This window comes from Cryptomeria japonica, chromosome 2 (genome assembly GCF_030272615.1).
Source record: "Cryptomeria japonica chromosome 2, Sugi_1.0, whole genome shotgun sequence".
NCBI classification, from domain to species: domain Eukaryota; kingdom Viridiplantae; phylum Streptophyta; class Pinopsida; order Cupressales; family Cupressaceae; genus Cryptomeria; species Cryptomeria japonica.
The window spans coordinates 71,189,876-71,215,579 of record NC_081406.1 but is presented as its reverse complement, the minus strand read 5'-3'; the positions used below and the strand labels follow the sequence as shown (position 1 = coordinate 71,215,579).

Sequence of the window (25,704 nt, the reverse complement as noted above, 5' to 3'; positions counted from 1 at the left end):
AAACATTTGAATCGTTGTCCATGAATCTTCGCTTGATCTCCATCTGGATCTTCATCTTGATGCCAACTTAGTATAACCATAGGTTGTCTCTTATGCATATATCGGTTGACACAAAGTACCGGTTAACAGTGTAAATCAATGAAGTTACACTGGTAGTCAATATAATCATATGTGTGTGTGAGAGTGTTTCATCAATGACAAGTGATGAATTTATTACAATCATCATCAAGCCAAGAATCTCCCCCTTTGGCATTGATGGAAACACCTAGAAAATTTTACAGTAATACTGCTAAGTGTGCATACACAACAAAATTACACATATACTCATACTCCCCCTTAATGGATGCATAAATACAAAATTTTCAGAAACACACATATATATTTCTACTCCCCCTTTGACAACAATGCCAAATTGAAAAGATAAAATATATACATATATATAAAAAATTTGTATCAAAGTGTTTAGCATATACAACAGTAACTTTAAAAAGTTCACACATTAGCTAATCTCATAAAAATAGCATTGAAGCTCTTCTTCATCTGTGACAAAGCATTTTCCCATGATTCGAATATATGTGCAGTATACTCGAATGTAGACGTCAGCTGAGAATGGAATTCTTCCATTGAGTCCAGTGTTTAGGTTTCAGGCGTTGCAAGAATAGCTTCTGCATTGGTGTAGGCTCTCTGTAATATGTCTACTTGTGATGTGAGTAGACTCTTGAGTTCTTTAAGAGATCAGAGTCTCTTTATCTTCTCATTATCATAGCTGTCCAGTTTGTTATGTAAATCATCAACAGACTTGTTAAAGGCATGGATGGAGTCTTGGAGTGGGAGATATGCCTTGCATATCCTTTCCATTTCTTTCTCTGTCTCAACTTGACTTTTTGAAATGTCAAAATAGAAGAAAGTAACATTGGAGGTAGAGGCAAGATACTTTCCTCCTATTTCAATATCTTTTCTCAACAAACTTTTATTGTGAGATAGAGCCATCTTGCCACTTTCAATATTCTTTGCCAGTTTGTCTCCATATTTCTTCTTGTGGCTCTTTTCAGCATACAATTGAGAAGCATCTTCTAGTGACTTGATTTGTCAGACGCATCTGCAACTAACTGACCAAGTTTGCTAATGGGTGTAGAAAGATGTGCTATAGATGTTTCTGGTAGTAGACTAGACAAAATTTCTTCTTCATTCTGAATTGTCTCTACTTCAACCCTTTTCTCTTTCAGTCTCTTCTTATGCACTCTAGATTGCATAACATTAGCAATCTTCAACATTTCTAATGCGCTCAAAGTGTTCATATCAATAGGTCCTAAAATACTTAAAGAATCATCATCATCATCAAGTTGTTTCTGCTTTTCCGGTTTAGGGGATACAACCTTAATGATAGCTTTCTCTGTATTCTCCTCTGTTGTCTTTTTAGGTGACTGTGTGGCAACATTTTTAGTAGTCTCCTTCTAAATTTCTTGAATGACTGGTAGAGATTGGGGTTTCTCCAGTTGTTCTGTTGCTGATGGATTGTCCACTTTTAGTTGAGTAGCCGGTTGCTCAACTAGTGTAACTTGTACATTAGTGATTATTGGGGGCTCCATATTTGGTACAATGTTGTCTCCAGATAGTTCCACTATGTTTAGAACATTAGCATCAAAAAGAATAATGGAATCATCCTTCTTCTTGAGTGGATAGACCTCGTCAGGTTGAATAATCTCCTCTTCATCCATTTCTAGTGGAGTAACATCATCAGTAGCATTATCCTTATTCATAGAGGATTGGATGAGCTCTTCCATCCATTTGATATCATAGGCTATATGATGAGTCTCATTCTCAATTATTGCCCTCTTTCCACTAAGTAACTTCAGTCTTCTTGCTTTGAATGTAAACTGAGATTTGTATTGAGCAACTAAAGCACTAATATCATCCTTAGGAAAATATTGTACAAATATCTTATCAATGATTTCATTTTCTAATTTAATAGCTTCCTCCCATTTATTCAAAAGAATAGTATTCAAAGAATTTGAGATATCCTTTTCTAATTCTTATGGATATCTACTATAATGACATAGATGAGTGATTACATGTTGAATCACTTGCTCTTTCTCATCTTCAGTGAAGGAATCAAAATGCTCCTTTACATTGTCAAACCTATTCCTCCTTTGTGTCTTCATTGTCCTTTCAAAATGGGTTTTAGGTTTGAAGGATGCTATATAAATAGGCACAGTTGCCTTTGGCACTTCCTTAACCTTCTTGGATATTCTGCCGATTGTTTTTGCTTTATTTGGTTCTTCATCATAATCCATTCCCTCATATTCTGGTTGCAAAATTAATTTTCTACTTCTCTTCTTTGTCTCTTTCTTAATATATACCTTGGGTTTTGGTTCCTTTTTGGTTAGGATACTCCTGGTAACCCTAGTACTCTTTGTTGCTGGAGATGCTTCACTAGACTTTTTACTCTTTCCTTTTGCACTTTTCACAAGTGCAGTATCAGTTTGTGCCGCTTCAATTTGGACTGCCACAATGTCCAATTTTATTTTCTCTTTGGCTATCGATGATGCCAATAAGATGTTAGCATAGCCAACCAGAAGATCATAGTTTAATTCATAACTCGTGTCTTCCATTTCTTCCTCTCTTGGCTCAATAGCTTGCATCGGACAAAAATCAGCGGTAACAGTAAAGATTATATCCTTCTCAAAGTTCTTTACCACCTCTTCTAGTATTCTTACTCTCATACTCATTTTCTTCTGGAACTCGTTGAAATATTTGTTCAGGGCAACATGGAAAGTATTCTTTACAACCTTGATGTTGTTCTTGATTTGTGCCAAGACCGGTGAGTCCTTTGACCACTCAATGTCTCCAATTCTTGGTAGAAAATTCTGAAAGTAAAAGAATAGGCCGACTAAAAGCTAACCAAACTTGAATTTCTGACTACTATCCTTCTTGATAGATTTCAAATTCAAAAATAGTTGTCTTCTGATAGCTTCACATATATCATAGTTAGCATTTCCCAAAATCATTCTGTGAGCTATGTGGATTACTGTAGATGGAACACTATTAAGTCTACTGGAGTAAAATACTCAGTAGCCTATCACCATTGCTGCTAATTTCATTGCAGGGTCCCTAATGTTGTTGATAGAAAAGGCACGCCTATCAGATGTAGAACTGGTTAAATCAAAGATAGTATCCTTAGAAATTTTCCTTAGCTCAGGTACTTCACTGGTTGCAAAGTAGCTAGTCACAGCCTGAATGGATTCCTTGGTAATTGTGTGAGTCCTTTCTAAGTACATGTTCTCTCCATGAACTCTACTCAAAATTATTATGATATGTGCTTCTTCAAAATCTTCAAGAAAATATGAGGCATTATGAAAACCCTTTTCAAAAATCCTAGCATACTGTGTCTTAATCTTGCCATTCTCATCGCAAAGTGATTTCATTTGTGTGTAGATGTATAGTGACCCCAAGTCCTCTAACTTGTAGTCAATATAACTGGATAGATCACCATTTACCACAACTCCGCTTGGAACTTGTGATAATGCATTATATGACACAATTTCATGTGCCTTTAGAGCTTCCATAGGCTCTGAAGTGATCATCAACCTCTCAATAGACTTTTAAGTAGATGCCATTCTAGATAAACAAGACTCGAAGTAGTATGCTCAAAGAAATACCTTGTTTCGCGCACGTTGCCCTGTTTATCGGTTGAAATGCCCAAGTGCACACCAGTTCGACTTTTTGCAACTTTCAATTCAGCTCAATTTCTCAAATCATGAAACAATTCACCAATTAACAACAAGACAATCTTACTCAACTCTGCAATCGCTTCAAATTTCTTTCTCGAATGAGTTAGGGTAAAAATGACAAAGTAAAACTTGCTTTTATCCTTTTTACCTACTGCATTAAATGTTAGGCCCAATATGGAAAGCTAATGTACTGAGAGGGGAGGGGTGAATCAGTACTTCAAATCCTTCTACCAACAATATCTTTACTATTATGCATAAACCACAAATTGCTTTAACATAACATAAAGCTAAAACAAATAAATAACAATCATACATGATTCACTCCATAACACATATATTTTGGTTACGCAGAAACTCTTGGTTAGAGAGAAAAATTGTGGTGGGGATGGCACCCACAACTTCACTACTGCAATAATAAAGAGTGCTTGATTAGAGTTACATGTTCAGCTATTTCTGATAGCTTACCCTGTTAGGAGTATCAAGATCATTAGATCTACCTTGCTAAAGGATTTTACAACACTTATTCTAAATGTTGTACCTGGTTAAAGGCTTTACAATTTATAGACATTTTTAGATTCTTTTACCCTATTAAAGGTTTCTCTTACAAATTCAAATATTACAATAAAATCTTTACAAATATCTGCAACTTTACATCTGGAATGTTATAGCAGATTCTATGTGCTCAAAATGAGATTACCTTGCTTATAGCATACCTCGGTAACCCATAAAGTAACTCAGTAAACCCTTCTGTTTACTCTGTTCTTTGACTGTTCTCTGAAATCCTTCTGGTGACCTCTGTGTCTCTGTAACAGTCATAACACTTAGTGCTTTCTTATGTATCAGACATATCTTGCTTCATACACCTCTATATGTCTCTATCTGATCTCAACTATGTCCGTGATCTGGTTCATTGCTTCGATCTTACAAACATGATTTATCGAATGAATAACCATACAAAATATTTCATTGGATAGATGACCTCAAAATCATACACAATATTTAAGTGCAATTTCCAATGTGATAACAGTTCTATGTTCCTCGATCTTGTAACACATTTTCCATGAGTGTCTAGGTTCAATGAATCTAGTAAAATGTTTGACTCAGTGTATATCAACTCGGTGTATCATTGTTTTTGCTCGGTAGTCATACAATGTTACTCGGTAGATAGCTCGGTGTATACTGGGCTCTGTGACTACTTTCTTCTATAACCGACTGCTCTGTGCATACCGACTGAATGTTTCGGCAGTAGTAACTGACTAGAGTATATAGAATGACTTTGGATATAAAACTAATGGCAACTATAATAAGTAGTAACAATCTCCCCTTTTGACATTAGTTGAGATGTTTGACAAAACTACTTTCAAAGTCATAACTCAAAATCTATATACTTACAAAATTTTGACAAAACTGACAACATATACTTTTGTCATTGAAGTAGTATATTCAGATATACTCCCCTTATCAATATACTGTACAAAAACTCTGATTTTGCATGCTCGGTGATCAATGTTTTGTATTAACTGGTCGGTTCACTGGTCGGTTCACTGCTCTTCTTGTCAAAATTAACTGTGCATATGAATACTTTGTTCTGCTTGGTATACTCCCCTTGTATACTTTGATACTATACTCACTCCCCCCTTTTGATAAACATCAAACTTACTTACCATTTGGTGGTGACAACTCGTCAAAAATGGATTTATACTTTGTCTTTGCATCAGTAAGGGTGACAGAGAGGGCATCCTTGACACTGTCCATAAGTGAATTCTGAGCTGTAATGTCAGCTAACAGTGAAATTAGTCCATCTAAGGTGCTTCCCTCTTGCTGAGTGGATAGGGAGGTAGCCTTGTTGATCTGCTCTTGGATGGATGAAAGATGAGGAATGAATAATGTTTGAAGTATCATTATGTCCATCCTTATCTCGTGCTCTTCATTCTTGAGTTCCAATTGTTGAGCCATGAGCTTTTGTAGCTTTGTATAAAAATTCTGAATGAAATTTGGCTCAGTGGTCAACTTATTTGAGAGATCGGTGATCTCTTTCTCAATCACTTCAGTTTTATTTTTGATATCTTTAATGAATAAAGAGAATGTACAGAGTTTCTGAAATAAATAAAGAATGTGCTGAGTTAAGGGGACAACTCAGCAATAAATTTGACAAGTTTAACTTTGCCAATAGCAATAGCTTTCTGTACCTCTTCAATCATTTTAACAGTGAGCTCCTTGTCTTTTAACTTGCTCAAATATTCAGATGCATCTACTCCAGATGTCTCTATCTTCGTTAGAAGTTCATCTAGTTGAATGTGGATGGTGACATCTTTTGTCACTGTTGCTTCAGGTAGCATATCGGTTAAGAGTGCTTTCACCTTATGAAGCACTTTATTTTTCTTTTGAATAGCCATTTGCTTCTCTTGTTCGACTTTGGCTTTGCATAGTTCACTGAATTCAATGAGTGCTTGCCCTTTTAATTTGGATATATCAACATTGGGCAACACTATTGGTTTTGACAAATCTAATTTGAAACTATGCTTTTTCATTTTCTTTTCTTTACCTTTCACTGGTTGAACTAAAACAATGGCTTGGGAGGCTTGTTGACCCTCGGTAGGTTGCTCGGTAGAGGTAACACTTTGGTCAGTTTCTTTAGCCTCTATAGTGTCCTTTGGTGTCTCTGAGCTTGGTGTCTCAGTTGTAACATTTTCAGTGCTAGATGGAGCTTGAGAGGTCCGTTCTTCAGAAGTAGCTTCTCCTGTTGTTGACTTGTGACCTTCTGTGCCTTGTTCCGTATCCTGAAGGACCTCGGTTGAAACAAGCTGATTGACTGGAGGATAGGGTTGAACTTGTTCCAAAATTGATTCATTGGATACAAGTTGGGCATAAGCATTCCCTTCTATCATTTCTTGTTCTGGTGCCTCGGTTTCCATGATATCCTCATCAACTTGTATAGTGTCAGCAGGGTCTTGCTCGGTGATATCAGGATCTTGCTCGGTGACATCAACTATTTCAACTTCAGCTTGCTCACCAGCATTCTTGATTCAAAATATTTCCTGTCATTTTTCTTTGGTCTCATTCTCTACATCTAGGTAAAGGCCATTCATAAATTTCAAGGTTCTTTGCTTGACTAGGAATTTTGTGTGGTAGTTTTTCAGATGTTCGGTAATCTCATCTACCAACATGTCTGGGAAAAGATGTACCAGACTTCTTTCTCTCATCTGTTTCTCTAAGTCCATGGAATACTTCCACCTATTGTCAATATGCAAATATAATTCATTTGGAAGAGATTTAGATGCTTCCAATGGGACCAATCGGAATTTTAGTAGTGTGTAGATGACAACTTCTTCTATTTGTCTCTTTTCATCATCAGATCTGGATTCATACTTAACATATTTTGAGCCAAATCCACCATATTGCTTCAGATTAGTACAAAAATTGTCAACACTATGTACATTTACCTTTTTACTCTTGACAATCTGAAATTTGCTTGCATCTTCAGATATAGTGTCACTAGACTCTTTAGCCAAAATGAGTCTTCGAGTAGATTTATTGTAAGTTTTTGTTACCTTTGGTGTGGCAACATTCTTTGGTTTCTTACTCGGTGATGCTATAGATGCTCTTGTGTTTGGTCGCTTTGCTAGAGGAGTCAGTGATACTTTTGATGTATCCTATTTCTTTCTTTTCAAAACTTTCCCTTTAGGCAATTCGGTACTCAGTGTTATAGCTACCTCTTGGGCTTCAGAGTCCTCTTCGGTGATGGCTATAGTGCCCTTGATAGGTGTGGAGGAAGAACCTTATCCAAATTTCTCCATTAATACCTTGATCATTTTTGTTGCCTTCCTTGTAGCCTTGGGTACTACAATGCTCATTTTTACTTTTTCCTTCACTTCTTCATATGTTCCATACCTCGGCTCGGTAGCATGCCTTGGTAATGTAATAAAAGCATCTATCTACTATTGTGTGATGTCAAAATCAATCTCATAACCCATAGGTGGCAAATATTGAGTTCTCGGTTCCACAGCATTAACATAGTAGTAATCAGTGTCCACTTCGAAACATATGTCATCCTTGTATCTCTCCACTAACTTGGGTGGAATTTTGTATCTGTTATGCATCTTCTCCTGAAAATTGCTGAAATAATCATCCATAATATCATTAAAATTATCACCTAGCTTCTTAATGAAGTCATTGATTTGATAGGTGATTGGTCGGTGTAGCTCCCAAACAACTTTATCGACTAATGGAAAGAATTTCTCAAAATAGAAAAACATGCATACTAGAAGTGATCCAAATTTTAGTGTATTAACTGACTTGTTCTTCTTTGGCTTCCTTATGGTATTGAGATTCTCAAATAGGTTTTTCAACAATACCTCACATAAATCAATTTTCATGCCTTTCTTCACAATTTTATATGCTAAGTCGACTGCTGCATAGGGTACACTATTTTCCCTTGCTGATTGGAAGGAACAATAACCTATTACTCTAATGGCAAATTTTAGCTCTGCATCTGTGACATTGTTCAATTTTAGTACCCTGCAATCAGATTCTACTCTGGTTAAACTGATCAATTCCTTTTGTGATATCATTTTCTGAGCTCGGGCATGATCATAAATAGGGTAGCCGATGATCAAATGAATGATTTCCTTGGTGATCTTAAATGGTTGCTCTTCTATCCACATGAAGTCATCATGAACTCTGCTCAGAACAAACTTGACCCATTGGGGATAGGTTAGGGCTTCGGTCAATCCCTTGATTTTTATGTGTTCATATTTGCTATCCATTTTACCTTCGGTACATAGTTCATCATATGTGTCTTTGATCTCTACATGACCTAGTTCCTCAACTCGACATTTAGTGAAGAATCTGACATCCTCAACTAGTAAAGCTCTATCCGTAATGAGTGAAAATGCAGTTTTGTCATCCGGTTCAGATGCAATTTTGGGAGTTAAAGAGTATTTCAGTGAGGGTTTTTCAATGTTCTCAACAACAACGGGCTTCAGGATCATAGGTGCCATTGCAGATTTCAGATAAATACTAACAAAAGATCCTTAGGGTTCGAAGACTTTCAAACAGCAGATGCTTTCTACTTAGCAAATAATAACAACTTGATATGATCGGTAAACTATCTTAATAATGCGTTGTGATTGATGTAAATACCTTTGAATTTGCTTCGAAGGAGGTTTGATCGCCTTTGATTTGCTTTGCTCTGCTTTCTTGAAAACTTGGTGAGTGAAAAATGACCGTGCAATAGCTTTAAGTATTCATTGTACCTCATCGGACTTCATGCGGTTAGGTCAGAAAACATTAAATGCACTCGGTACCACTACTTTTTATGATTTTATCGAGTAGCCAGTCTTCCTGCATTTACCGACTTAACAGGCTTCCAAAAAACTTGGATAAAATTTCAAATTTTCTAATGCATCTTTAATTATGCAGATTTTGAATTAAGTACATGATAGAATAGGAACTGTTAAGATTTAACCTTTGAAAGAATGTAGTCCCTTCATACCTTTACCGATTAATTTGGAATAGGTGCACCTAACTCGGTAGGTAAGGTTCTTTCTTCATTTGACACAATTTCCTTCTTTCTCCAAATCATCTGTAATGTTTCTTTTATTTCCTCAATGTCTCCTCTAGGTTGATCTCTGCAATCTCTAGCCAAGTGTCCAACTTTGTGACAATGAAAACATGCCATACCAGGATTTCTCCATGATCTTCGGTTGTTCATTCTAAACCTTATAAAGCAGTTGGCACTTATATGTCCATATCTTCCACAATATTCACACCATATTCTTGTATTGTAATCCCATGGTACTGCAAAATATTGTCGGTAAGGATCTGTGTGAGTTTAGTAGCCTCTAGTATTTGCTCGGTGTGTAGACCACATATAGTTTTTCTGCTTAAACCAACACTCCTCGGTACTATGTCCATATCTATTGTAGTTTTTACAAAACTCTTTGAATTTTGCCTTCTTATAATTACTAGTAGACTTTGTCCTACATTGGTTAGATGTGTGACCATATTTGTTTCAATTGCGACAATAACCATTAGACCTAGTGACATTCGGTTGCTTACCTTTTCTGATTTGGCACATGTTATCAGTGTGACCTTGTTTTCCACAGTAGTTGAAAACAAGCTTCTTTCCTTTGATATTCTTCTTATTTCTAGCTTGCTTTGATGATTCTCCTCTCTCGGTTGTATGAATTCCCTTCTCGGTAGAGTCTTTTCCTTTGTAACCGAGTCCTGCTTCTTTGTTGGGTCTTCTTGTATCGAGTTGCTCATCCAACATCTTTGATGCTTCATAACTTTTGTTTAGTGTTTCCTTGGATTTCTTTTCTATTTCAAGTTCATTTGTCAACCTTGATACTTCAAGTTTCAATGCTTGATTCTCATCATCTTTCATATTTGCTTCATGATGTGCATATCCCAATTGATTTGACACATTACTTTGTATTCCAATCATCCTAGTGATTTCATCATTTTTTTCAGATACTAACGCTTCAAGCTATTGTTTTTCTCTTTCTAGATCTCTTACTTTATCTTCAGTTGTCCTCAATGCATCAAGATTCTTAGTCATCTTTGTGCTGAAATGTTCATGTCCTCTTTTCATCGCTTTTAGCTGATCAGTCAGTGCTTTGTTCTTTTCTTTCAGTTCTCCAATCATCTCTTCAGTCTCTTCAGATATACTGTTCTCAGATGATGTTTCAATTTGTTCCACTAACTCTTGAGAGTCTTGCAAATCATCAGATAATCTTCTTCTAACTTTCAATGATTTTTGCATTTGTCTTTGCATGTCTGCAATCACTTGATTAACATGATCCAACTCTTCTTGCAGATACACAACTTTCTGAGATTGTTTATAGCCTTCCATTAATAAAATCTTCTTTAGGCTGTTAAACCCTTTTCCAAGATTCAAGCTCTGATACCAATTGTTAGGCCCAATATGGAAAGCTAATGTACTGAGAGGGGAGGGGTGAATCAGTACTTCAAATCCTTCTACCAACAATATCTTTACTATTATGCATAAACCACAAACTGCTATAACATAACATAAAGCTAGAACAAATAAATAACAATCATACATGATTCACTCCATAACACATATATTTTGGTTACGCAGAAACTCTTGGTTAGAGAGAAAAACTGCGGTGGGGATGGCACACACAACTTCACTACTGCAATAATAAAGAGTGCTCGGTTAGAGCTACATGTTTAGCTATTTTTGATAGCTTACCCTGTTAGGAGTATCAAGATCATTAGATCTACCTTGCTAAAGGATTTTACAATACTTGTTCTAAATGCTGCACCTGGTTAAAGGCTTTACAATTTATAGAATTTTTTAGAGTCTTTTACCCTGTTAAAGGTTTATCTTATAACTTCAAATATTACAATAAAAATTTTACAAATATCTGCAACTTTACATCTAGAATATTATAGCAGATTCTATGTGCTCAAAATGAGATTACCTTGCTTATAGCATACCTTGGTAACCCATAAAGTAACTCGGTAAACCCTTCTGTTTACTCTGTTCTTTGACTATTCTCTGAAATCCTTCTCGGTGACCTCCATGTCTCTGTAGTAGTCATAACACTCAGTGTTTTCTTATATATCACACATATCTTGCTTCATACACCTCTATATGTCTCTATCTGATCTCAATCCATGTTGTATAAATAGATCTCTTATGTCGGTGATTTGGTTCATTGCTTCGATCTTACAAACATGATTTATTGAATGAATAACCATACAAAATATTTCATTGGATAGATGACCTCAAAATCATACACAATCTTTAAGTGCAATTTCCAATGTGATAATGGTTCTATGTTCCTCGATCTTGTAACACGTTTTTCATGAGTGTTTAGGTTCAATGAATCTGGTAAAATGTTTCACTCGGTGTATATGAACTCGATGTATCATTGTTTCTGCTCGGTAGTCATACAGTGTTACTCGGTAGATAGCTCAGTGTATACTGGGCTCTGTGACTACTTTCTTCTATAACCGACTGCTTTGTGCATACCGACTGAATGTTTCGGTAGTAGTAACCGACTAGAGTATATAGAATGACTTTGGATATAAAACTAATGGAAACTATAATTAGTAGTAACATTAAATGCTCACCTGTTAGGATTACAAACCCTAATTTCACCCCTCAAGTGGAAAACCATTTGATAACATGTTAACAAAAAGTTACCAAAATTTCATGTTTCAAAATTCTTTCCCGGTCATTTTTCACAAGGGGTCTGGAGATGTTTTACCATTAAGCTCCCCTTAGCCATAGTAAAAAGGCTTAAGTCACCGGTGCAGGGTTCTCTTCACTGGGTGAAGGAACAATTTCTTCTCCAGGTGAGTCATCACTTTTTTTCTTCCAAATCTTATTCATATCCTCTTTGGTTTCTTCAATATCAACTTTTTGCTTTCCTTTCTGATCCTTAGAAGAGTTGACTAGTTTGTTGTTTCTGGATCTACAGAATTTTTCTAAGTGCCCCAACTTGTTACAGTGATAACAGGCCATACCAGATGATCTCCAAGGTCCTACATTTCCTCTTCCTATTCTTCTTCTGCAGTTCATAGCCACATGACCAAAGTTATTACAAAAGGTGCAAATAACATTTGTTACCTTTTCCATCTCGAATGGATTAAACCAGTTACCGTAGGATCTTTTCCAGTTTAGGTTTACCCGATTATCAAAGTTCCTCATTCAATCACCATATGGTCTTGGATGCATGTGTGGCACAAGGTTGTTTGCTCCATATCTGCATTCAACAGATCTTTGTCCATACATTCCACATGTGAAGCAGTGACCTTCAAATTTCTTGGACACATACCTAGCATTAGTATTGTAACTTACATTTCTATTAGGTTTATTTCTACAAATATTTGCAGTGTGACCAGGTTTATGGAAAACAAAGCAGACAGGTTTAAAGACCTTGTTACCGGTAGGCTTATTGATCTTAGGAGTAGATTTGTTCTTAGGATTGTTGCTCTTTGTACTGAAGGATTCACTTTTTTCAGTTGTGTGAAAACCAAGTCCATAGATATCACCCTTCATTCTCTGTGATTGAATTTGTTCTTCTAGCATGGTAGAACTTTTGATAAACTTCTCCAATTTCTCATTGGCTTCAATAAGCTGTTTGATGAGATCTTCATTATGCTTAGATAGGTTCTCTTTCAAAGATGATGCAAGTTCAAGATCTAGCTGCAAGTTCTCCTTTTCTTCTCTTTCAACAATCAAATTCTCATACATAGTGTCATTTTCCCGTTTGATCTTTGTAATCTCTTGATCTCTTTCCTTGATAAGATCTTCAACAGTTCTTTTGGCTTCAAATTCTTGACTCATGCGGATAGTGAGACCTTCTATATCTCTCCTTAGATTCAGTTTCTCACCATTCAGGTTTTCAACTTCCTCTGCTAAAGCATCAATATTGGCTTCATCTGAAGAACTATTATCAGATATCTCTAATAGTTTTTTAGTTAGCTCTCTCCTCTTGACTTGAGAAGCTTTTAGTTTGACCCTAAGTGATTCAAGTTTATTTCTGCTAGCTTCTAGCTCTCTAGCCATCTCATGGAAGCTCATGTCCCCCATGGTGGTTTCAAGGCTCCCTTTTAAGCGGTTAGGCTCTGATACCAATTGATGGACTTGAAAAGAACTAAGTGGGGGGGGGGGGGGGTGAATCAGTGACACCAAATAAAACACTACTTCAAACACTAACCGGTAGATGAACTTAACAAAGCTTTTAAAAACAATGCATGCAATCCAAAATGATATAACAACATTCACAAAAAGTAAAGCATACACCATAACACAAGTGTTTATACGTGGAAAACCCAAATAGGTAAAAACCACAGTGAGATGGAACTCACAAGTTAACTATCTGCAGTAATAGATAACTAACCGGTTAAGGTTTACAAAGTGCTCTGCTAGGAGTGAATCTTGTTAGAGATCCCAAAGCTTGATTAGAAGCTTATACCCTATTAAGAGTAGTACCCTATTAGGAGTAACCTTGCTGGAGGATTTAAGAATCCAAACTAATGGATCACCTTGCTAGAGGATTTGTACATTGAAGCTTGTTAGAGCTTACTCGGTTAAGGGATTTGATTATGTTGTAATGGTTAGAACAACAAGAATGGTTTGATCTATTCTGAGTAGCACAATCCTTGCTTGATTAGATCCTTCTAAGTACATTCAACACTGCTTTTGACAAGCTCTTCATCTTAACACTTATCACTTTTCAACAAAAACTTTCGCTCTTCATGCATACCATTAGTTTTAAAATTTTAACTGAGATGTCGATATATATAGACATTCAGATTTCATGCCGGCTTAAGAAATTCAAAACACAATTTCCTAGGTTCAGTGTATCTAGACATGTGATCATAACTCATCACAAAACTTATCGCCAAGTTGTCAGTGCAGGTAACTCATCACAGAAATAACCAAATACCGGTTTGAATAAAACATATGAACCGTTGTCCATGAATCTTCACTTGATCTCCATCTGGATCTTCATCTTGATGCCGACTTAGTATAACCATAGGTTATCTCTTATGCACATACTGGTTGACACAAATTACTGGTTAGAGATAAACCTCTCACATACTGGTTAACAGTGTAAACAATTAAAGTTACACCGGTAGTCAATATAATCATATGTGTGTGTGAGAGTGTTTCATCAATGACAACAAGTGAGGAATTTATTACAATCATCATCAAGCCAACAAAATCTTGCATTACCCGTGGTAGAGGTCTGAAAGCCTGTTTCAGATCTTGGAGAAGTCAGCCTGGAGATTCACCGATGCTGAGATAATGGATTTTGAATCTGGTATCATATGTCGGCATGCATTAATGTCAATGAGGAATAAGGGTTGTCGTAGAATAAAAGGAAAATGCTGGTTCATTTTTTATCACACAGTAGTCAAAGTGAAACATAGTGAGTTTAAGGCGATTCAAAGTGATCAAAGCATTTCAAGCGAATTCCAGTGCATTCACAAGAGTATTTTCAAAAGCTTTCAACGATGAAGTTTGTGAGGTATTTTATCAATTTTTTGAGCTATCTTTTGTTTGCAATTGCTTCTAGATCATCTTCCACTCCAGCACGTGTGGATACCCCTATTGTTGTCGACATCAAGGATCATCCACGCCCTATTTTCAAGCAATGCCCTTAGATTGTGAAGGTCAATGATTCAGTTGGCACATTTTCTAGGGTTCCTGAAGGAGTTTTGTATGTCGAGGATGTTCGAGTATATATTCACTGCACTTTGGAGGATTTGGGTTCTATTGAGATCAAGAACATGTATATTAGCACCTTGGTGAACCAGGATGGGTCGATGAAATCATAATTTCAAATTCTGAAGGATTAGGGTTTTACTGACATTTTGGAGATGTCAAAATTTGAAGATGAATTGATCCGGTATGCACTGAGCCAAGTCCATGATGAATTCATATGGCTAGACCGATCCCACAAGATCACAAAGGAGGCTATTCGTGTGATCACCGGTTTACGCCAAACCGGTCTAACCCCTGGAAGGAAGAAGATATCTAACAATGAGGTGGAAAAGCTAACTAGTGCAACATCTGACAATTGATCAATGAGAATTAGCACTATCAGAGATAAAGCAGTTCAATTTGCAAGCATGATCATCAGTTATAAGGTAACCCAATCAAATCAGTCGAACTCTGTTTCCAATTCATGCATTTTCTGTGCTCACAAAATGATTAAGGAGAATTAAAAGATAGATCTATGTCAATGTATGTGTGATGAATTGATTATAAACCTAGGGAAGATTAAGGGTGAGAAAAAGGGTATTTTTTGGTATGGCAACCTTGTTGTCTGTCTAATAATTTTCTTTCTGAATGAGTTACCCGGAATCGGTAAGACCCAATGGGCATTTGACATACCGGTAGCAAAACAAATTAAAGATGCTATAAGAAATATGGGACAGGATAGGGACTCCATTCTTTGGGGTAATTTCAAATCATTCCAAAAGGCAATGAAGAAGAGAGAAAGGTTTCCAAAGCATATTTTAGATAAATATTCAACTGAAATATGTTATATGGTGAAAAAGGATGAAACACTGATGGAGGCAGTGCAACCAAGGAAGATCTGGATAACTGAGATGGGCTATGAGGTAGATGCATAGATCTTGGACTTGTATGCCGAGACTCTTATTGATGGCCCGGTTGATGAAGTAGAGAAAGCGTTTTGAATTGCAAAGCAAAAAGAAATTGAAGTTGAAATTGGATTCAGTGAGAAGAAAAGGGAAGGAAAGATCAAGAAGGTTGGGCAAGGTGTATAGAAGATCTCCTCTGAGATAAAGCAAATTATCGGACTAGCTGAAGGGTCATCTCCGACAACAGTGTAGGATGCACCGGTAGCAGCAACCGGCAAGGGTGTAGTAAAGATGAAGAAAGTAGAGACTTATATTGCCCCTCTTACATCCGGTTCTGATACTGATTTTATGCCCTCAAAGATTCCCAAAAATTTCATCAGGATACCAAGGAAGAAGGTTGAGGAAGTAAAGAAGCAGAAAGTGAAGGTTACCCCTTCGGCAACACCAAAGAAAATTTTGAAGGATAGGAAGCTCAGAGAGAAGAGGAAACCGGTTAAGGAGTCTACTTCTACTCCTGATAAGAAGAAGAAATCAGATGTAGATATAGCTCTCAAATTTGGTAAGAGTGTTGAAGTCATTCCTCCTCTTTTAGTTGCTGAGTTGATTGATCAAATCACTAAAGATGAAGTTTTGAGTAATATACAACATTACTATGTACATATGGATGACAAGGAGCAAATGGAAATTGAGGAATCAGTTTTGTTGTACTTAGATATATATAAGAAAGCACTTTTAGAGATTGAAAAATAGATACTGGCAGATTTGTATAGTAAACTAGATGCTAGAAGGTTATTTGCGGTAGAACAGGATAGACATATAAAGGTACAGGAATTGTTACTGTTTGTGGTGCCATAATAGATGAAGAGATGAAACAATGTTTAGAGTTTGAAAATAAAACAATTTTTTGAAGCAAAGACCGGCATGTGAGTCTCATGGTAGGGAGAGTAAATGAGATAGTTAATGAGACACATGAGGCTTGGGTAAAAATCTTTGTAGATATACTTGGATTCTTTACATCACCTGAAGTACCTCAAAAGTCTAACACTCTAGAAATCTCAATAGATGATAAGGGGAAAGGTATATTGGGAATGGATACACAAGTTTTGGATCAGAAAATAACAAAAGATATTCCTTCGGTAGAACGACTTGTACCTAATATAGAGATACTGGTAGATAACATTGAAACTGTATAGGATAAGCAAGATACATCAAAACAAATCATTCTGAATATAGAGGTCATTGATGTAGATACATAAAATAAAAAGGTAGAGGACATTGAACCTCCAACACTAAATGTACATACTAGTTTTGTAGAAGCTTGCACCAGAATATAAGGTAGATCAGATTGGAAGCCCATTCGGAAAACCGAAAGGTTTGACATAACATATTTCCAAAGAGTTTAAAACTCTTCAATAGGTATCAAACTGACAGTTGATTGAGCGGTATAATGCAACTCAAAAGGTCACTTGTGACAACATGATTTCATCTGACAAGGCTAAGCTGACACATGAGATAACAAAGATTGATGTGGCTCAAAACAAGTGTAGCAATATATATAGGTCCTGTACTAACACCGAAAAACTAACAACGGACCTTGGGGTGAAGGTGGCAAAGGCCCGATTAGAACATTTGGCTAATAGTTTTGATGGTACTGAGACACTGACATGTGTGTGTGAAAGTGGAATAAGGATGTGTATCTGCAAGCACAACACTTCAATTAAGTCATTACATGTATGGTTAGTAAATCAATAATCAATATAGAAAAAACCATAACAAAGCGACTAATTTCCTTCTAAAAGATGCGAGTATAAGATTGCTCTCAGATTTTTATAAGTAATACCAGTGACTAGACTACACCAAGGCGAAGGATTTGATCTATATGAGCATGATATTAAGCTAAAATGAATGCAATATGGATGAAAGATTCAAGCAATAATGAATTCAAGCAATAATGGATTCAAGCAATAATGGATGCAAATAATCTAAAAAAGCACAATTTATCCAATGACTCCAGAGCAAAAATCAGCTTAATAATAATCTCCAAGCGTGCTCTCAAAAATCTCTGGGGTGAATTAGAATGAGAGCTGAAGGTTAAATTTATAGAGAATTATAAGAGAGATGATGAAAAAAAGTTCAATTTAGGATTAATTGAAAATAATTGAGAAATTAGGTTCAGTTAACCTTGAGATAGATTCCAATTATAGTTTAATTGAAATGCATTTAGATAAGAAGTTCAAGTTGCATTAGAAATAATATTAAATTAATTCCATGCATTTGTGATAAAAATAGACAATTCTTTGATTTATTCAAGAAAAGAGTCTTTTCAATGCAACTGAACTTCTTTTTCTAAAAAGCTTTGAGTTCCAATTTTAGAGAATAATTAATAATTTAATTAATTGCTCTTCTAATTTCAAGTTCTAAATTTAGAAAAAGAAATAATATCTCAAGTTTGATTTCTCTTTCAATTCACTTCTTTTTGTTTATTTTCAATTCAACTCTTGCTTTGTAATTAATTCCTCTTTTGTAATAAATTAATTTCTTTTGCATGATTAAATGGCAAATTTATTAATTAATTAAATATGCAAGGATATTTAATAAATTAAAATAGGATAATTGATTAAAATGATATTCTTGGAAATGATTCAATTAATTAAATAAATATTTAATTAATATTGAGAAATTGATTTGCTATGTGATATTTGATGATTGAAGAATTAATAATGTGCTCAAGATTGATTTAATTGCCTTTGGTTAGGACCTTGGTGATGTTGTCGAGATTAGGGGCCCATGGTTTAGATGACCATTTTTAGGGAATTACATGACCAAAACCATTGATGGTTATATTTTGATAATGGAATCTGAGATTTCTAGATTAGAGAAGGACATGGATAGGCTAATCTGGCATGTAAGGGAATTAAGAGGTTTGGTGAGTCCCCGGTTGAACACTCTGTTACTTCACAAGAGAGAAAGCATAGAGTTAATGAATAAGCCTACTTCGACAGACCTATCAGAAGAAGAGCTTCATGCATATATTCTTTATGGTTTTGTATCTATTTTGAGCACATTAAAGACAGGTTGAGATGCATACTTAGGATTTTTGAAGAATGCTTACCCAGATATTTTCAAGTATATCTAGATCCGGTAATCACATTTTGGTTTGTACAGAATTTCATTTCTTATTTTTTTTGCCCCGGTCTTTGGCATTGTTGTCAAAGGGGGAGAGGTTGATGTGAAAAATGTTTGGGACATGAGAAGTAATGTATTACTCAGGGGGAGCAGTTTTTCAATAATTTTTTAGATCACTTTTGGAGTTTTTGGCAGCAAACTGGTACAATAGTTCAACGATCCATTTTTCACATGAGTGTTGCCATCAGCGGCAAAGGGGGAGATTGTTGGCAATTGACACTCATCCGGTTTTAGTTGTGTTATCATTGCTAGCAACATACACCATTTTGGGTTGGCCACTTAACCGGTACTCACTGGTATACATTGTTTGGCTACTGACATTCAAGTCAACCGACACCGACACATATAGGAAACTGACAATCTAGGAACTGGTATATGAGGCCAACATGAGAGATTGATCCGACAGGTCTACACGACAATGATCAAAGGTTTCGGTCTTGAAGTTTAATGAATTTATATTTGCTTAGGCTGACATGTAAATAAATTACAATATCATTGTAAGCCAACATAAGGTATTTATGTTTGTGTTTGGGAAGGGTATTTAAGTTAGTTCGGTTAAGTTATTTTGATAATGCAAGAGAATGTAATGGGATATAGTGATGTGATATTGTGCGAGAAATCTTGATCGAAAGAATGCAAATGTAATATTTTGTAGTCGGTCTTGCATATTGGTTTAGAGGTTTGGGAAGTGAAGCAAGATACCGGTAAGGAAGGACACAGTGTAAACCGATACAGACTGTTCTTTAACTGTAACTCATCTAGCATAGCAGATGCACTCTTAGAGTTCATAATTTTGTTTGTAACTCCATAAGTGGTGTTTGTAGTCAGTGAGGCTCCTTTTTTTATGAGTAGTGTGCTCTAGGTGTTTGGCCTTCCTACATGTGCAGACCCCTATTGTAATATTTATTCATCTGGCCAGTGGATAGATATTGTGGGTCACCAATCCCACTGTGGTTTTTCCTCTTTGAGGGTTTCCACGTATAAATCTTTGTGTTATGGTGTATGATCTTGTAGTTGCTTCATTTCTATTTGCTATTATATTCCTTTATGTTTACCGGTTACTGAATTGCATTGTTAATAAGGTTAAATTTGATTATACCAGCATAATACTGATTCACCCCCTCCCCACCCCCTCTCAGTGTTCTTGGATTCCAACATACTTTGTATTAAAGTGTATGTGTATTTTTCTTAAAATATCTATTTTGATTATTTCTCCCCTCATTTTGATACATTGATCTTGAAGATGATAAGAGAGAGAATGCACAAAAGAGGATGAAAGAATAATATAAGCAAGAGGAGGAGGAGTAAGAGTAGTGGATGTAGGAGGATAAGGAGGAGTTATACAAACATGAGATATATGAGGAGGCTTAAGAGAATAAGATGTATATGAAGAAGAAAAATTAACCATAACTATTGAAGTGAGGCTTAGGATAACTTAAGTCACCTTGTAACTTCACATTTTGGATTTGAACATAGTTTAATTTTTGGTATTGAGTTTCTCTTTTCCCCCAAGGACTTAGAATACTCTTGTATTGATACCTACTTCAAATAATACTATTTGGTCTTTTTACATTGTTTAATTATTTTCTAGAGCTAGGGTAAACAAAATCCATGAGCACCTGATTAATTTCTTGTAGGAAATTAAATTCAGAATTTGACCAATACATCTTTGGGAATTAATCTTGGATGGGTTTATGATCCCATTGAACTCTTATTTCATTTCTTTCTTCAAGTGAGATGTTGATGTGAAATCGACTTAGTTCGATATAATATTTCCTATCAAGTTTACAAACCAAATATAATTTTTTGAGGTGCAGTTTTCATTTTATAATTTTATAGTCTATCAATAAAAGTTATTGCAAATTTGTAGAGTGATTATGAAATAGGAAACCTTTTATTATATATCAATAAGGTTATTGAGTAGTTAATATATTGATCCACTACAAGGAAAGTTTGGATTGCAACTCTATTAAGGCTAGATTATCCCCTTCCTAAGAAAATAAACTCAGTAGTGTTTGGAGATCTATGTACTATCAAAATCTCATAACTACAATGAATGTTGTAAATATATTAAAAATATGAAAGGAAATTAAGATTATGAAAGAAAACTAAATATTTCCTACGTTAACCTAATAAATGAAATAAATACAAACGTTATAGATCTAAACTTTGATAATCTACATTTTTTTACTAATCTCCCACATTTTTTTATACTAATCCTTATATCAAAACAAATAGCTAACTTCTTGTTGGTTGCTTACATTCACATTATGATTTTTTCTTTTCCTCTCATCAAGCTCATTTAACTATTTTATTCCACATCATATTACCATCAAATCCTCATCAAATTCTTGCATAAGCTTGTATACTAGCAATAGATTATTAATAACTAATACCACATCTACTCCATAAACCAACTCAAAAGTTGATTTTCCAGTTGATTTCTTTGTGTTACCCTATCAGCCATACAATGAGCGTCAACTTGGAGTGGCATGCCTTTTCGTTTTGACTTAGCAATCTCTTGATGATCTTAATTAATTTTTTATTACTTTGAATTTGATTTTCCATATCTCTATTGATTATATGAGGATGAATGAGATACATTAATTCTATTCTTGAAACATAGAACAATGAACACTGTTATATGTTTATTCATTTTTTCCGTATTCCCCTTGCTTGTGTCTTCTTTTGATTTTTCAGTTTTTATTCCCTCCATTTCATCCCTCCTTTATTTAGCAAGCCTGGCTTGCACTTCATTATTCTATTAATCTTCATGCGATGTTTAAAAAAATCACACAATTTAATCTAAAAGTGATACTCTTTTAACACCGTACATTCTAATATATAGCTACAAATTATGACAAACAAATTCTATAAATTTCATCATTGAAATTCTACAACGTCCATAATCACATCAATGAAAAATGACCAAAGACTAAGTTGTAGATTACTATTCAACCCAACACCTAAAACATTCAAAATTAATTCATCTTTTGATCAGTAATATAATACTGATTTCAGGTTTTCAGCTCTTTATCACGCTGCCATAGCTAGTCAAAAGATTCAAATTTAACATGATCCTAATTATTAGGCAAACCTTAATCAGTTATTTCAACATATTTCTATCTCATCTAGCATTTACGTAAGACTGAAGAGCAGTACCCGAGACACAAGTAACAGTTCTTATAGGCAGTAAGGCAAACTCTACAAGAGTCCCTTCTCTTGGAAGCTCGTGATGCAGTCTTCAAACATCTGCTCAAGGCTTTTAAAGTTGCCAAATCCAAGGCTTCTTAATTTACCAGTGTTCAGCTTATGAGGTGAAGCATTCCCTTGCTCTGCTCCACATCTGGAGTAATCATAATAAAAATAGTGCCCAAGAAGCCCAAACATATCAGATCCTTGAGATTACATACAAATTTCAGTTTTTTATATTTGCTAAATATATTTTTGTCTGATGATTTGCTGTTTTTGGATTCGTGTGAGTGTTTTTGCATCAACTGTTTTAGATACACTCCATGATCTATCATCACTATTTCTCCTTCTTCTTATGCATTCTTACACTGATGATAAATCACGGAATGAAATGTTGATACAAAAACTCTCACAAAGAAACAGCAAATCATCAGCATAATAAATTGTAAAAAACTAATGTCATTAATGTTTTTGCCTGATAAGACACTATGCTGATCTAATCCTCTCCCAATAGACTACAAAAATGGGTGAACTTACTTGTCTGCAATTGGGTACATTGGGTATTTCTCCTTGAGCATTTTAACAATTTCTTCCCAGTGAGCAACATCACCAGAGCATATAATTCTCCCTGATGCTGATGGTACTTCCATGGCCATTATATGTGCTGTTATTACATCATCTATATGAACAAAACCTAGCCTTGCATTTGGATATGTTTTGTTATTTCCTCCTGCAGGCATCCATTATTAGAGGCATGGCCTTTTATAGTAAAGAAAAGAATACAGATGCCCTCTAAATTATAGAAAAAATCATGTATAAATAATATCCCTGGCCCAAACCTGGAATTTTACAATCCTTATTTCTTAGCACTATCTAAAAATGCAAAAGTTAGACTCAACACCAACCTTTCATTATGTTATAGACTAGGTAAATAGTGCTGGTAGGTTTAGGAGCAAGAAGTGGCCCAATAACAAATGATGGGTTTAGCACAACAAGGTCGAGCCCCTGCTCTTGTGCAAACTTCCAGGCCTCTTTCTCAGCAAGAGTTTTTGCAAATGCGTACCAAAGCTGTCATGATAAAAAAGAACCCTAATTTAGGGTTTTGCAGATGTGAATCATAGCTAAGAAATACAAGCTTTTGTGGACAATCAGATCATTTGATTCAAAACATACAATTTCCCACTTCTTAATTTGTACAACTTTCAAAAACCAATATGAAAAAAATTATATGTACTTTAATACATTGGTATTAACCATATTCTCAAATCTGAAATTGACCATATTTATGGTTGAGTATTTCTCAAATATTAGCAGAGATTATTCAAATATGCTAGTCTTAATCAAATAAGACCACTTTAAGTTTTCCCATTCTATACAGATATACCAAGATGATTGAGGTTACTTGTATACTCATAGCCTGCAGTGACTATCAAATTTACTGGTGTATTACAACCTAAGTACTTCTAAACACTGAAATGCAATCTTCAAAGGTTAGTATGTATACTTACATTGTACTGTTTGCAGTACTCTAAATTGCTCCAGTTAGACTCATCTAAAGTAGGAACCTGCTGGGTATTGTAGTCATATCTGATAGATGAACAGGAAGAGGTAAGCACCACCCTTTTCACAGATGGTGATCTTGAGCACGCCTTGAGCACATTGAGGGTGCCATTCACACAAGGACCAATCAAGGTCTCCTGCTTAGCAATACATTGCACACTCATAAAATTAAGAATTTATACTCAAGCTGAAAAAATCAAAACAATAATGAAAGAAAATCCAGATGCAAGTTACATTTGTGAATCCACTTATGCAACTGTTAGCACAGAGGAAAATACAGAGTTGTTGCTACAAGTTAAAGACACCCCATAATTTAAACTTGGAGAGGTGGATGATATATCTATGTACACAAATTTATGTTATAATTGAGCAAAGAATTTATAGTGAAACCTTGATATTGTCATCATATGGTACTAAGACAGGTGAAGCAGTATGAAACACCCCATCAACACCATTCACAGCCTCATCAAAGCTGCCTCCTTCTAGAAGGTCTGCTTTCAATATTTTGAGCCTCTCCTTTGCACCAGGCAGATCCCACAGATACCCAATCTTCTCCACATCATCTAAACAAAGAAAATACATGATTTAGAAAGTTTATAATACATTAAAAAAAAAGGAAAACTTTGTTAACCTCCTCCTCTCCTCTCTGATTGATATAACAAGATGAAAAAATCTATCATCATTCCAAAAGAAAACAAGATTCTTTTATAATCCATGATTCTTTTATAGTCCATGATACTAGACATCTTCGATATTATACAAATGCACCTGGATTGCGCACAGTAGTGCGAACAACATAGCCATTGTTGAGCAGAGCACGAATGAGATAAGCAGCGATGAATCCTGTGCCTCCTGTCACGCACATCTCCTTAACAGTCTCTGCCATTTTTAGCTCAACAGATTAAAATCAATTGCTTCAACTCTAAGAATCCCACGAGCCTATTTACAACAATTGCAGATGATCAGAATACCATAAATGTGGCCTTCAACTTTCATAACTTAAATGCCACGCAGTTGCTATTATAGAAATCAAGTATCACACTTTTTGACATTTTCACCTACCATAACAGCAAACCTTCATGAATTGGTTGGAAAATGACAGCATAAATATTGTTGGAAATTTGATCTATAATAGCAACCAATATATACAGATTAATAATATTATTAATTTTATGTGAGGGCTTACAATAGATTGTGTAAATATTTATAGAATATTGTATTTTCACAATTTCACAAAATTGTTCTAATCTATTTATGAGAGACTAATAATGTAAACAATAGTATTAAATAATAAATCACAATGACTAAGGTGATTTTATTACATTACATAAATTTAAATATTCTAACACCATCTTTAAGGATTTATTACACACAATAAAATATACCAATCGAAAAGTTCAAATAGTGTGACTCTTGACTAAGTTCTTAAGTTTTTAGATTACCATCCTTTTAACTTCCAAATCACAAATGCCTTGAATTATTGGACTACAATCTATGCCAAACTACATCGACAATGCTCCATCAATTTGTATCATGCCCCTTGAATGGGTTTAATCCCCAAGATCCATAGACTTATTGAGTACCTAGGCATCAACACTAGATCCCCTCTTGTCTTAAAAAATAGACTTGATAATATATGTACTTCAATACTATCAACATAATAAAAGAAAAGAAATATAGATGCTTATCATACAAAGCATCATATTTGAGTAAGAAGATAGCTTGAGATGATGAAAATCGTTCAACCTTGAGTACCTCTAACCTCCAATCAGGCACTTGTTAGTCCGTACCTTCCAAAGATATCACCAAAACTAGTATTGCAATATGGAAAAGCCCAATCAACACAATAAATATTTTTAATTATATTTATAAAGCTTGCAAAGCAATAAGATGTCAAGTTCAAGAAAAAATGTGGTTATAAAATAGAACTTTGAATTCA

At 35.1% G+C, this 25,704-nt stretch overlaps 1 protein-coding gene across 1 annotated transcript; it reads right to left on the bottom strand.

The window, feature by feature from the left end:
* Positions 1-21,931: 21,931 nt before the first annotated feature.
* Positions 21,932-24,800, bottom strand: LOC131070762 (tetraketide alpha-pyrone reductase 2). Its single transcript, XM_058006405.2, has 6 exons — positions 24,534-24,800; positions 24,156-24,328; positions 23,714-23,902; positions 23,111-23,273; positions 22,743-22,935; positions 21,932-22,359 (listed from the first exon to the last, which is right to left on the bottom strand). The coding sequence occupies exons 1-6, from the start codon at positions 24,649-24,651 to the stop codon at positions 22,218-22,220; spliced, it is 978 nt and encodes a 325-aa protein (XP_057862388.2). The 5' UTR covers positions 24,652-24,800; the 3' UTR covers positions 21,932-22,217.
* Between the last annotated feature and the right edge of the window lie 904 nt (positions 24,801-25,704).

Coding starts and splice junctions, on each gene's coding strand:
- LOC131070762 (XM_058006405.2), bottom strand. CDS start 24,651: ATGGCAGAGACTGTTAAGGAGATGTGCGTGACAGGAGGCACAGGATTC. Junction 23,274..23,713: donor AGTACTGCAAACAGTACAAT/GTAAGTATACAT, acceptor TTATCATGACAG/CTTTGGTACGCATTTGCAAA. Junction 22,360..22,742: donor ATGTACCCAATTGCAGACAA/GTAAGTTCACCC, acceptor TGATTACTCCAG/ATGTGGAGCAGAGCAAGGGA.